General features: G+C 48.2%; 1 protein-coding gene across 8 annotated transcripts in view; it reads left to right on the top strand.

The window, feature by feature from the left end:
- The window catches only part of MAST1 (microtubule associated serine/threonine kinase 1), a 29,154-nt gene that overhangs the window by 5,594 nt on the left and 10,896 nt on the right, over nt 1–12,664 (top strand). For 5 of the 8 annotated variants that reach the window (XM_036032420.1, XM_036032421.1, XM_036032419.1 and 2 more), the window contains 9 exons: nt 120–259; nt 659–734; nt 2,844–2,922; nt 5,077–5,237; nt 5,351–5,426; nt 5,581–5,790; nt 8,813–8,914; nt 8,995–9,127; nt 9,206–9,273. In XM_036032420.1, coding sequence (XP_035888313.1) covers nt 120–259; nt 659–734; nt 2,844–2,922; nt 5,077–5,237; nt 5,351–5,426; nt 5,581–5,790; nt 8,813–8,914; nt 8,995–9,127; nt 9,206–9,273 — 1,045 coding nt within the window. The remainder of the gene's footprint in view (nt 1–119; nt 260–658; nt 735–2,843; nt 2,923–5,076; nt 5,238–5,350; nt 5,427–5,580; nt 5,791–8,812; nt 8,915–8,994; nt 9,128–9,205; nt 9,274–12,664) is intronic. The other 3 variants (XM_036032424.1, XM_028519613.2, XM_028519612.2) reach the window with 1 other exon arrangement.

Raw genomic sequence — 12,664 nt, 5'->3', positions numbered from 1 at the left:
CTCCTCCTCTGAGTAGTGGTTTTCTGGGGACATTTCCCAGAAAAGGAGTGTGGCTGGTTGGGCTCACAAACTCCCAGCCTGAGCTGTGGCCCGGCCCCTTTGCCTCCCTTTCCCCGCAGCTGCCGCACCAGTAACCGGAAAAGCCTCATCCTGACCAGCACTTCGCCCACGCTGCCGCGACCCCACTCCCCACTGCCTGGACACCTGGGTGAGACAGGTGATGGGTGTGGGCCAGAGGAGGTGTCGCCACAGGAGAGGGGTGTGTCCATGCTGCAGGAGGGGTGGGCCGAGTCTGGTTAGTAGAGAGCCCAGATTGGACAAGGGGCGAGGCTATCGCTACGTGGGCGAGGCCAGCCAGCAGAAGGTTACTTACTGACGGGCGGAGCGAGATTGGTTAAGGGGTGGGTCAGAAAGAAAGATCCATACCTGAGGGACGTTGGCTATGTCAGAGTAAGGCAGAATCGTCCTGAAGGGGCTGGTCTAACTAGGTGACCTAAACATCTTCGAAGGGCGGGGCCACAGCGAAGAGGGCGTGGCCCACTCACATTTTGGGACTAAAGAGAGAATGACTGCTGCCTCCAACCCGTTTTGGAAATCAGGAAATCTGATGGGATTGCCCCCTAGCCCAGGCCTAAAGATCCCCCTTTTTCCGCCACAGGTAGCAGTCCCCTGGATAGCCCCCGCAACTTCTCTCCCAACACCCCCGCCCACTTCTCCTTTGCTTCTTCCCGAAGGTGAGTCCTTGTCTGCAGGGCCCCAGAACCCTACCTGGTCGGACTCTCCCCACCCACCGTCTGGGCTGCCATCTGTTCCCCTCCTAGTTGGACCTGAGCCAGGGCCTGAGGGTTCTGCAGAGTGCCCCAAAGTCCCCGAGGTAACCAGCGCCCAGCCTTAGGGGCGGGGCCTATAAGAAGGCGGTGCCAACGCCTTTGCTGAATCCGGGGGGAAGGGGCAGGGCTTCTTCGCAGAGCCTCAAAGCTTTGGGTCTGTCTCCCGCCTAGCACTCTTAGCCAGGCGTTTCCATAGCAACAGGACCGGAGTGGAGATGAAGTGCGCAAGCGCAGACTGAGCGTTGCCCAAGGAGGGACTCTGGATCCCCCAAGTGGGGGAGGGTTCCTAGGGCTATATTTCTCGAGGACCAAAGAGGAGGAATCTCAGGTTTCCCTCTAGGGCGAGGATGTCTGCGTGTGCTTCTGAAGTATGTCTAAATTTATTTTCTGGGGACTTTGGAGAAATTGGACAAAGCCAAGAGATTCCTTGAATATTTTGGGGAGAAACTCCTGGGAATCACCAGCGTGTTTGGGCAGGTCTCTTTTTCTCTGAACTTATTCTAAAAGCATTGTCCCAACACATGCTGTGCTCTGGGAGTTGAGCGTAGGGGAGAATGACACCCCTGTATACCCAGAGTTGAATTGGAGTGGCAGGCCAGAGAACCAGGATCACTGCAAAGACGGGTGAAGGCCGTGTTGTGGGAGTCACAGGGGACTGTGGGGACAGCTCCCTGGGGAGAACGGTGGAAGGCCCCCGTTTTAGAGATGGAAAAGAGACAGAGAGGGGCAGAAGTATCCATGTGTGTTTGCCTTCACACCCCCCCCACTGGGGTCCCTGCCAGCAACCCAGGCATGTTTCCTGACTGGGAATCAAACCCGGGACCCTTTGGTTTGCAGGCCGGCACTCAATCCACTGAGCTACACCAGCCACGGCAGGAAGGGCCCCCTCTTGTCCATGGAATTCATCTCAGAGCAATAGGGAACCAGAAAAATGGCTGATGATGTGGTCACCTTCATGGAGGGTGGGCTGGGAGGCAGGCTGGCTGAGCAATGGCAATGCCTGGAGGGAGGAATGAAGGAGGAGTCCAGTGCGTGGGAGTGTGTCCCTGCCGCTGTGCAATCTGTGCCCCAGTGTGTGGGGGTATAATTTTTCGAGGTTGTGAATATATGAAGCAGCCTGTGCCTGCACATGTGTCCATGGGGATGTGTATGCATCAGCATGTGAGTATGAATGTATGTGAGTGTGTAACTGTAGGGTTGTAAATGTATGTGAGTATGTGAGGGAGTATGCACCGCCCAGTGTGTCTCATGTGTGTACTCTATGTGGGAGTGTGAATGAATGTGTGGCTGTGTGAGGGTTTGAATGTGTGACTGAGAACATGAGGGCGTCTTGACTAAAAGCGTGAATGTGAAAGTGTGGAGTGTACGTGAGGAGCTGTCGGCTGTGTGTGTTTTAAAGTGGGGGTGCTGGGTCTTTACAAGTGTCTGTGTCTATACGTGACTGAATATCTGGTTTTGCAAGTGCCTTCTGTGCTAGTGTGGGAAAGTGTGATACTTGGGTCCATGTACCGGTCATGTGTGTGACTGTGAGTGCATGAACTTGACCACACTGGTCACTTTAACACTAGTGGGTGTGGCCAGGAAAGCAACTGTGTTTGTGTGAACCTGAGTGTACTGATGTGAGAGTATGTGTCAGTTTGTGGGGGTCTGGGAAGATTCCAGGGGTCTGCCTATGAGAGCTTTCTCATGGGGGCGTCCTCTAGGTGTCAACTTTTGGTGTCCTCTGGGATGATTTCCTCTACTGGGTTTTTCTGGTATCCCTTGGGGAGGGTCCATGCTGGGGGCTAGTGTGAGCTGAGTATGGCAAGAGAGGAGGTTCATGGGAAGGAGCAGAGGAGACTCGTATCTGACTGAAAAGACTTCCTCCTTACCTCCCTGACTTGGGGGGCCTTCAGGAATCTCAGAGCATATAGATATACTCCCCTAAATCCTGTCCTGGCTTCTCTCTCAACCTGAGAAGTCGGGGGGACTGGTGGGGCCTAGTGTCCTCTGAGCACCTTGGCTGGGTTCCAGGGCGGACGGACGCCGTTGGTCTCTGGCTTCGCTCCCTTCATCTGGCTATGGCACCAACACACCCAGCTCCACTGTCTCGGTGAGTGTCAGGGGGGTGGATGGGTGGGCAGGATATCCTCTAACCCCAAGGCCCACATACAGGCCAGCAGCTGGGCTTGCATTAGTGAGTGCTTTGGGTTTTCCTTGTCCTCCAAGGGTGTCGCTTATCCATCTGTTAGTGGATTGCAGGTCTCAACCTGCTCCTAACCCCAGCCCTGTTCTCCACCCTCAACATATCTTCTTGGGGATCCTATTCATCACCGACTTATTTTACAGATAATGGCATTAAGCAACTTGCCAAGTGTCTGCAGCTGGCCAAGGCCAGTCCCCACCTGTTACCCAGAGCCCATGTGCTCACCCTCTGCAATATCCAAAGTCTCTCTCTCTCCATCTGCCCCCCTTTCTACCTGTGTCTCTGGTTTGCTCATCCATCCATTGGTATGATGTTCAGCAGACATTTATTACATGACTGTCATGTGATGGGTGGGCTCTATAAGCTGAGGAGAGTCCAAGGATTTACAAAAAGCCCTCATGGAGGGAGACAGACTAGTAAGAATGTATTTACAACAAAGGGGGTTGGAACTGTGATGGGAGTGGTATAGGGGGAGGTGACAGCAGAGAGGAGGCAACTGACTTAGCTGGGAGGGGGAGGGGAGTCAAATGAGCCTTCATGGAAGGGTTGGCATTGAAGCCAAGACCAAGAATCAGCAGTAGTTTGGCAGATGGAAGAAGGGAGGGAAGGGTGTTCAAGGAATGAGGAACATCATGTGCAAGCTCCCAGAGGCAACAAAGAGCTTGGCTACACTGGGAAAGCTGGAAATAGCCTTGTGTGGCTGGACTTTGAGTTGGAAGTGGAAGAGTTGAGGTGAGCCAAGTAGTGACTCTGATTATGCTGGGGCCTGTTGGCCAGAGGCAGGGCGGAGGTGGATTTTATTCTAAATGCAGGGGGAAGTCATAGAAAGTCTTTTTTGCTGTATATTAAACTGTATTACAATTTCAGCCTGAACTCTTTGAAATTGTGCTTTTGAAGGTCATAGATTGTATGCATTTAAAAATTATTTTCGTAGCTACTGATGGGGTAGGGAGTTTTAAGCAGGGGAATGAGTGATATGATATTTAAAAAGAGCATTCTGCCTACAGCATCACATGGATGTCCTTGTGTCTCTTCACTGATGTCTGTGGGTCTGTGTTTGCTCTGGCTGCATGCCAGGCCCTGACCAGAGACCAAGCAGAGCCAACCTGTGCCCTTAGCAGACAGTGATGACAAATAAGTGATAAAGATGTAATACATCAGGAGGTAAATACAGCGAGAGGAAACAAGATAGGGTAATATTAGGAAGTGATAGGTGTGTGTTCAGAGGAGACCTCCCTGAAGGGTGACACGTAAGCAAAAATTTGAGAGAGGAGTCATCCATAGTAGCTGTGCTCCAAGCAGAGGGAACAGCCAGTGCACAAACCCTGAGGCAGAAGTGTGTCTGCCTTGTTTAAGGTCTATCCGGAAGGCCACAGCTCTGTGGGTGGAGGAGAGCAAGAGAGAGGGAGAGTGGACAGAGGTGAGGGTAGAGAGACAGGGCCAGATGTTCATGCAAAACCTTGTGGGCTGTGAGGAGGACTTTGGTGTTCACCCCAAGTAAGGTGAGAGCCATGAAGTGTTCTGAACAGAGGAGGGATGTGACTTGACTCAGGTTTGTTTTGTTTTTTAATTTTTTTAAAGATTTTATTTATTTTTAGGAAGGGAGGGAGGAAGAGAGGGAGAGAAACACCAATATGTGAGAGAGGCACCAATCAGTTTCATTCATTGCCTCTGTCCCTCCCCAACCCCCAACCTGGGACCTGGCCCACAACCCAGGCATGTGTCCAGACTCGGAATCAAACCGGCCACATTTTGGTTTGCAGAAAGAGGCCTGATCCACTGAGCCCCACCAGTCAGGGTTTGACTTACATTTTAACAGATTCCCTCTAGTCACATCTGTGTCTGTTCTTACACGTCTGTCCCCATCCCTCTGTTGCCAAGAGTACTAACCTGGGTCCTTGGACTCCAGGATCACGATCAGGTCCTAATACCAGCCTTGCCAGCAGTCCATCAGCCCCGGGAATCTGAGCCCTGGGTCCTGAGCTGTGGGGGGACCGCAGTAGCCCTGACCTGGTACTGCCTCCCCCCCCCCCCCCCCCCCCCCCCCCCCCCCGCCCCCAGTCTTCCTGCTCCTCCCAGGAGCGCCTGCACCAGCTGCCCTACCAGCCCACTGTGGACGAGCTCCACTTCCTGTCCAAACACTTCGGCAGCACTGAGAGCATCACAGACGAGGATGGAGGCCGCCGCTCCCCGGCAGTGCGGCCCCGCTCGCGGAGCCTCAGGTGGGCCGGCAGCCGCCAACTCCAAGTCGGCAGTTTGGGGGCTTGTGCACTACAAAATTCCAGTCCCCGCCAATAGGCAGGAGACTGGACAGGATGGGCTTTTCTCCCCACAGCCCCGGGCGCTCCCCCTCCTCCTATGACAACGAAATTGTGATGATGAACCATGTCTACAAGGAGAGGTTCCCAAAGGTGAGGGTCAGGGCGGGGACGCCGCGGGCAAGCTGGGTGGCCACAGCACCCCCTGCTCGCCTTAGCTCCGCGCGCCCCCTGGTGGCCCGCGTGTGCAGCGCAGGCTCCTGATGACCACAGCCTCTGGGCTAAGCCCTGTCTATCGCTCCCGCAGGCCACCGCGCAGATGGAGGAGAAGCTGCGCGACTTCACCCGCGCCTACGAACCTGACAGCGTGCTGCCGCTGGCCGACGGGGTGCTCAGCTTCATTCACCACCAGATCATCGAGCTGGCCCGGGACTGCCTGACCAAGTCCCGCGACGGCCTCATAACCACGGTCTACTTCTACGAATTGCAGGAGAACCTAGAGAAGCTGCTGCAGGATGTGAGTGCACTGGCAGGCCGGCCCCATCCCAGACTCTGTACCCCAAAACCAGGCCAATGCCTTCCTTTGCCCCACATCCACCCAGGGGGCTCCTACCACATTCTAGGCGCTGGTGTGGAGCTGAGAATTCAGGGGTGGAAGAAAAGGACGCAATGCCTGCTCTAGATCTGATGGGGGAGGCAGGTATTTAACCTCTTTCAGGTCTTTACTCAAATATCACCTTCTCAGTTCGGCCTCTTAGACCCCTCTATTTAAATGTCAAACTGTGCTCACACTCATCATCCACTGCCTCTTCAGGTTTTACCTTAGCACTTAGCACCGTCTGTCATACTGTATGTTTTTTTCTTATCTCATTTTTTGTCAGTCTCACAAGCGATGGTACCCCTGCGCGTACCATCAACAAAATGTTGTCTATTTGTACACTGTTGTACTCCGAGTGCCCAGCACAGTGCCCAGCACACAGTAGGCAGTCAATAAGTGTTGATTAAATAGATGGGTGAATGGATGAATAAATGAAAGTAAACAAGATGATGCCCTCACTCAATGATAATGGATAGCATTTATTGAATGTTTAGTGTGTGCTGGGCATTGTGTACTGGGGCACTGGGAACACAGCAGTGAGCAAACCAGAGAAATATTCTTGCCCTCCTAGGGCTGATATCCTACTATGGGAGATGGAGAGAAGCATGAAAATGATCAAATCAAGGAAGTAAATTATTTTAGCTGATGCTTAAGGCTACAAAGAAAATTAGAGAAGGGCACTGGTTGGAGTGTTAGGGCCTCCCTTGTAAAGTCCAGGAGGCCTCCCTGGAGGAGGTGACATTGAAATTGGGGAAAGAATTAGGAGGTGGCAGTTATGAGAAAAGCTGGAGGGCATGTGTGTTGAGCAGGGTGAACAGCACATGCAAGGGCCCTGAGGTGAGGAGGAAGGCTGGAAAATTCCAGGAGCACAGAAGCCATGCTACTGCACTGTCTTGAGGTGATGAGGTTGGATAAGGGCAGAAGGACCAGAATATGGAGCTCTGGGCTCCCAGCCCTCTGCCCCAAAGGACAGCATGTTGGTGTGATTACATACTTTGCCATCAGATCTGGTTTGAGTTTGGATTCTGCCACTAAGTCCACAGGAGTCAAGAGTACAGATTCCAAAAAGCCTAGGTTCACATCCAGCTCCTGACTTATTTACTGTGCAGAGGTTATTGACTTTGCCAAGTCACTTAACCTCTCTATGCCTTCTGCTATAAAAATGGGATTCACTCATTCTTTAATGCCAGAAATATTTATTAAGAACCCATTTTGGGGGCAGCACTGGCCTAGAAGTTGGAAAATCAGCTGGAGATAGAAGTCCCCACCCTGGGGAGCTGAAACACTAGCCAGAAGCAGCAGAAAGCAAACAATGGGCACCAGAGTTGGGACTAGGATAAGACAAGTGACCCACTTTTCCCCCCAGAATATTGAACTAATTACTGAAAAAGTTGAACAGTAAGCATATTAAAACTTAACATTATTTTAAGTTAAATATTTATTTGCAATTAAATCAGAATGTTTTACTTTTCTGGTTTTAGTAAAAGCAAACTTATCAACAATAATATATCAACAGTAACATATATTATTTATTTATGTATATATTTTTATTTTTTTATCCTCACCCTAAGACATGTTTTCATTGCTCTTAGAAAGAGAGAGAGAACATTGATGTGAGAGAGAAACGTCTGTTATTTGCCCTTTTCTTTTTCGTGTGCTCCCCACCTGGGCTTGAACCTAGGACACTTTGGTCCATGGGAGGATGCTCTAACCAACTATATTTGTTTTTTAACCCTCACCCAAAGATATATTCAGTGATTGATTTTAGGGAGAGAGGAAGGGGGAGAGGGGAGAGAGAGAAACAATTGGAGAGAGAAACATCAATCAGTTGCCTCCTGTAGGCATCCCCACAAGGAATCGAACCCAAAACTGAGGTATGTGTTCTGACTGCAACTTTTGGTGCATGGGACGATGATCCAGTCACCTGAGCCACACAGCCAGGGCGATATCATTTTTATTAAAACCATTAATGTCTAAAAAGCACATATAGATTCTCACGTTCCTTTTTGCTTTAAGCTCCAACATGCCAGCACACAGCACTCACTGGATCCTGTGCTTGTTTAAAGTCTGCTCTCTTGCTTGTCACGGATTTTTGTCATTCATTTTGATTTTTCAAACATTGCATTAAAATATCAGTGATCTTGAAGAGTGAGGTTTTTGGTCCTGAGGTGGGTGCCTCTTTGCCCCACCCCGGTGGGCATGGTGGGTAAATTAATATATGACACGTTTGAAGGGTATTCATGTGATAGAAAAAAGAAGTAGGTTAGGGTCATTGCAACTGAGTTTGCTACCAGGAGGTGAGCTGCAGTTTCAGGTTGGGGTGGGGAGAATAAGTCAGGCCTCTGTGAAGAGGTGACAACGGAGTGGTAACCTGATGGAGAAGTAGGGAGTCACCCGGGGATCCGAGGGGAGAGCCTGCCAGTCAGAGGGAACGTGAATTGCAAGAGTGAAGGTTTTAGGACAGCGTCTGCTATAATAATAGTGATCATTATTTTTACCCTGTGGCCTGGGCCTCAGTTTTCTCACCTAAAAAATGAAACAGCAGCCCTGGCTGGGGTGGCCCAGTTGGTTGGAGCGTCATTCCCTAACCCAAAAGGTTGTGGTTTCGGTTCCTGGTCAGGGCACATATCTAGGTTTCAGGTTCAGTCCCCAGTCAGGGTATGTGCAAGAGGTAACAGATTGATGTTTCTCTTTCACATTGATGTTCCTCTCCCTTCCTTCCCCTCTCTCTAAAAAATCAATAAGCATGTCCTTGAGTGAGGTTAAATAATAAAGTAGAATAGAATCGAGTAAAATCAAAATCAAAATAAAATAAAAATAAATAAAATAAAAAAACAAAATACCACAATAGTAGTGATGTGTAGATGGTGGGGTTGGGAGAAGGGCCCGGCTGAGGCAGGGCACCTGGAAACCCCCTCACCCCATGTGCTCTCCTTCCTAGGCCTATGAACGTTCCGAGAGCTTAGAGGTGGCCTTCGTCACCCAGCTGGTGAAGAAACTGCTCATTATCATCTCTCGCCCTGCAAGGCTGCTGGAGTGCCTGGTGAGGGGGCTGGGAGGGGGCGAGGGGGCTGGCAGGGGCCCCTCAGAGCCTGCCGCAAGCCCACCCCTGCCCTGCCTCAGGAATTCAACCCCGAGGAGTTCTACCACTTGCTAGAGGCAGCCGAGGGCCATGCCAAGGAGGGCCATCTTGTCAAGACAGACATCCCTCGTTACATCATCCGCCAGCTGGGCCTCACCCGGGACCCTTTTCCAGGTGACAGCTGGTAGGCACAGGGGGCTGGAGGCGAGCCCACTGGGATCCTACCTCCACTCACTCTCAGTCGCTTCCTAGACGTGGTGCACCTGGAGGAACAGGACAGTGGTGGCTCCAACACGCCGGAACAGGATGACCTGTCTGAGGTAAGGCCAGGTGGCCCAGCGGTCAGTACTCTCGTTCTGGCTGGATAGGCAGGGGCTCACACCTCCTGGCTCTGTGCCGTCTGGCTGGGTAGATCTCTTGGTCTCTGCTCTGAGCCTCAGTTTTCTCATCTGTCAGTTGGGTTAATAATGTGTTCTTCTTCCATGGGCCTTTTTCTTTTCATAGTCAAATACACATACTACAAACTGTACTGTTTTAAAATGAACAATTCAGTGTATTTAGTACATTTACAATGTTGTGTAGCCATCACCTCTTCTAGTTCTGGAACATTTTCATTACCCAAAAGGAAACTGTAGCCACTAGGCAGTCACTCCCCATTCCCCCTCGTGCAGGGCCCCGGCAATCACTGATCTGCTTTCTGTCTCTGTGGATTGCTTTTTCTGAACATTTCGTATACATGGAACCATTGACTCTGTGGTGTGTTGTGTCTGGCAAAGTGTTTTCAAGGTTCATTCACGGTGTAGCATGAATCAGTGCCTCGCTCCTTTTTGTGAGTGAATAATAATTCATTGCAGGGATATATCATATTAGTTTATCCATTGTCCACTGGTGGACGCTTGGGTTGTTTCTGTCTTTTGGCTGTTGTGTGAATAGTGCTGCTATGAACATATGTGTACAGGTGTTTGAACAACTCTTTCAGTTCTTTTGGGTATATACCTAGCAGTGGAATTGCTGGGTGATATGGTAATTCTATGTTTAATTTATTGAGGAGTGATGCATGCAGTTTTGAGTGAGCTGAGTGTCTTTTGTGCTGAGAGCTCAGCGCAGTAAGAATTGCCACAGTGCCACGGCCAGGCCAGCCGCACTTTGGAAGATGCCCCACGTGCCCAGTAGAGACTGCCTGCTGTGACAGCCATGCATGTGTTTCCTCTGCAGTGTCTAGTGTTATTCAAAAGTTTGAAGCAAAATAAAGAAATCAGAAGATTTTGCCTCAAAACTGGGGTTGAGTCTTCTTTTGAAAAAATCACACACACATATCTTTCATATATATATATATGTAAATATATATATTTAAAAGAATCTCACTATACATGCCATTTGTTTAATTTTTTGAATAGGTAATGGAATGACATCACTCAAAAGTCTAAAACTCTAAAAGGTATTTATCTTTAATTGTTGTTTGTAGGATTCTACATAATTCCATTCAATCAAACTTGTTAATTGAGTGATTCAAATCTTCCATCTCCCTATTCCTTTATTAATTTATCTTCCTGATTGATCTCATAGTTTCTGAAAGGTATGTGTTAAATCATTGTTTTGAGCTATTTCTCCCTGTAATTCTGTCAATTTTTGTGTCAGATATTTTTAGGCTACATTCTTTTTAAAAATTTTTCATTCATGTGTTTATTCTACAATCAAAATAAATCATAATCTAAATGTTATAATATTTTTAAAAGGTAAAGGAGATTCTGTATCCCAACCTTTTTAATAAAACAGGCATCGGTCTAAAATGCAACACTAAATAGGTGTTCCGTTCCCATGGTGGAATAATACATAATAATTACACAGAAAACTTCACTAAAGACCTGAGATGAGGCAAATAATGCTTTGAATCATACTGCCCAATGAATAGAGGCATGCTGCAAATAATGTCTATTAACATTTTACTGCAAGAAGGAAAAATCTCCAAGGTAACTATAAACTCAAGCCCCTCATTTCATGCATCTGGCCTTGGCTTTTGTCTTCCTTTCTCAGACACATGCAAATCAGAAAGGCTTTGGTACCCCGTGCTCAAAAATGCCACCGTAAGTCCCCAGGACCTCAGTGTAGACTGCCACTAATGAACCTGTATGCAACCTTCATCCAGAACCTTCAGGGAACTCAGGATCCCAAGCTTGGCCCTGGCTGGTGTGGCTCAGTAGACTGAGTGCCGACCTGTGAACCAAAAGGTCACAGGTTCTATTCCCAGTCAAGCCACATGCTTGGGTTGGGGGCCAGGTCCCCAGTTGGGGTGTGTGAGAGGCAGATTGATGTATCTCTCACATTGATGTTTCTTTACCTCTCTTTCCCCTCCCTCCCCCTCTTTCTAAAAAGTAAATAAATAAAACCTTAAAAAATAAAGTAGTTCTTAAGACGTAATAAATATGTGCTGAATTAATCAATGTAGACATTCACAGCTGATCATAACAATCAATCAAGCTTAAAAAAAAAACCCCAAACTCAAAGAGCAGCAGCATTTCTTTGAACATTAGTTTTCACTGTCCAATCAGCTCTGACCGGCCATGTGCATCTCATAAACAAACCAAAATGTTATCTTATTATTTTACTCTTGCAAAATGTTAAGTAGGCCATGTGAGTTTAATGATTGTTTTTTACAGAAATGATAAAAATTCAAAGGGTTTATGGGAAAAAGCAAACCAGTCCTTTGCAACCTAACTCGTTTGTTTCTGGGCTGTGAAGGGGGTGATCAGGCACCTGTAGAAGGTCCCCCTCCCACTGTCACGCCATGGTGTCCAGTAGAGCGTGGGGTCAGGCAGACCCTGTTTCAGGTGGATGGCACAGCATCCGGTTTCTGGGAGAATTTCTGCCATTCTGGAACTTTGTTCTTCTCAGCATAATCATATGCAGTAGAACCAGAAGTCAGTAGTTGGTGTGGCAAATACAATAGGTGGTGCTTCTGTGGAAACCACGGGCTTTAACCCTGTGGGCTCTGGGCAGTGGAAGGAGGCTCATGCTCCACCAACTTCAATGTGAAGGCACCAAACTTGTAGGCTGTGATCCCCTGTGTCTGGCTATTCATAGCGCTGCCTGTGTGACCGCCCCAAGGAAGGTATAGGCCACATTCTAAGAAACATAACAGTTCAGTATTTTAAAAATCTCATAGATCTTTTTGTGTAATATTTTTGTAAATAATACAAACATATTGTCCCTAAAAAAATAAAAATGATTTTCAAAGAAGTTATACAGTGAAGAATCCTACATCAACCCGTGTCCTTTACTGCCCTATGTCCCCCCAAATATTATTAGTACATGTGCTGCTGAGCACCACCAAGTATGTTTACCGAGTTCTGTTTTATCACCTTTTTTTACATAAAAGCCTAAAGTACATATTATTGCTTTTGTCCCCCACTTGATAAAATACTTGGAAGAACTTCTGAATCGATATACTGGTAGATTCCTCATTCTTTTTAACAAGGACACAATATTCCTTCCTCCAGACACCACTCACATGTCTATTTAGCCAATTTCCTATAGTTGCATGTGTTGATTGTTTCTAAGATTTGCAATGAGCAAGATAGTACATATGTCATTTTTTTCTCTTTAAAGATTTTATTTTTTTAATTTAGTTTTAGAGAGAGGGGAAGGGAGGGAGGAGAAGAAAGAGAAGGAGAGAAACATCAATGTGTGAGAGAAACATAGATCAGTTGTCTC

Source organism: Phyllostomus discolor, chromosome 8, assembly GCF_004126475.2.
Source record: "Phyllostomus discolor isolate MPI-MPIP mPhyDis1 chromosome 8, mPhyDis1.pri.v3, whole genome shotgun sequence".
In the NCBI taxonomy this organism is placed as follows: Eukaryota; Metazoa; Chordata; class Mammalia; order Chiroptera; family Phyllostomidae; genus Phyllostomus; species Phyllostomus discolor.
The sequence above is the reverse complement of the archived record's forward strand: the minus strand, read 5'-3'. Positions and strand labels throughout refer to the sequence as shown.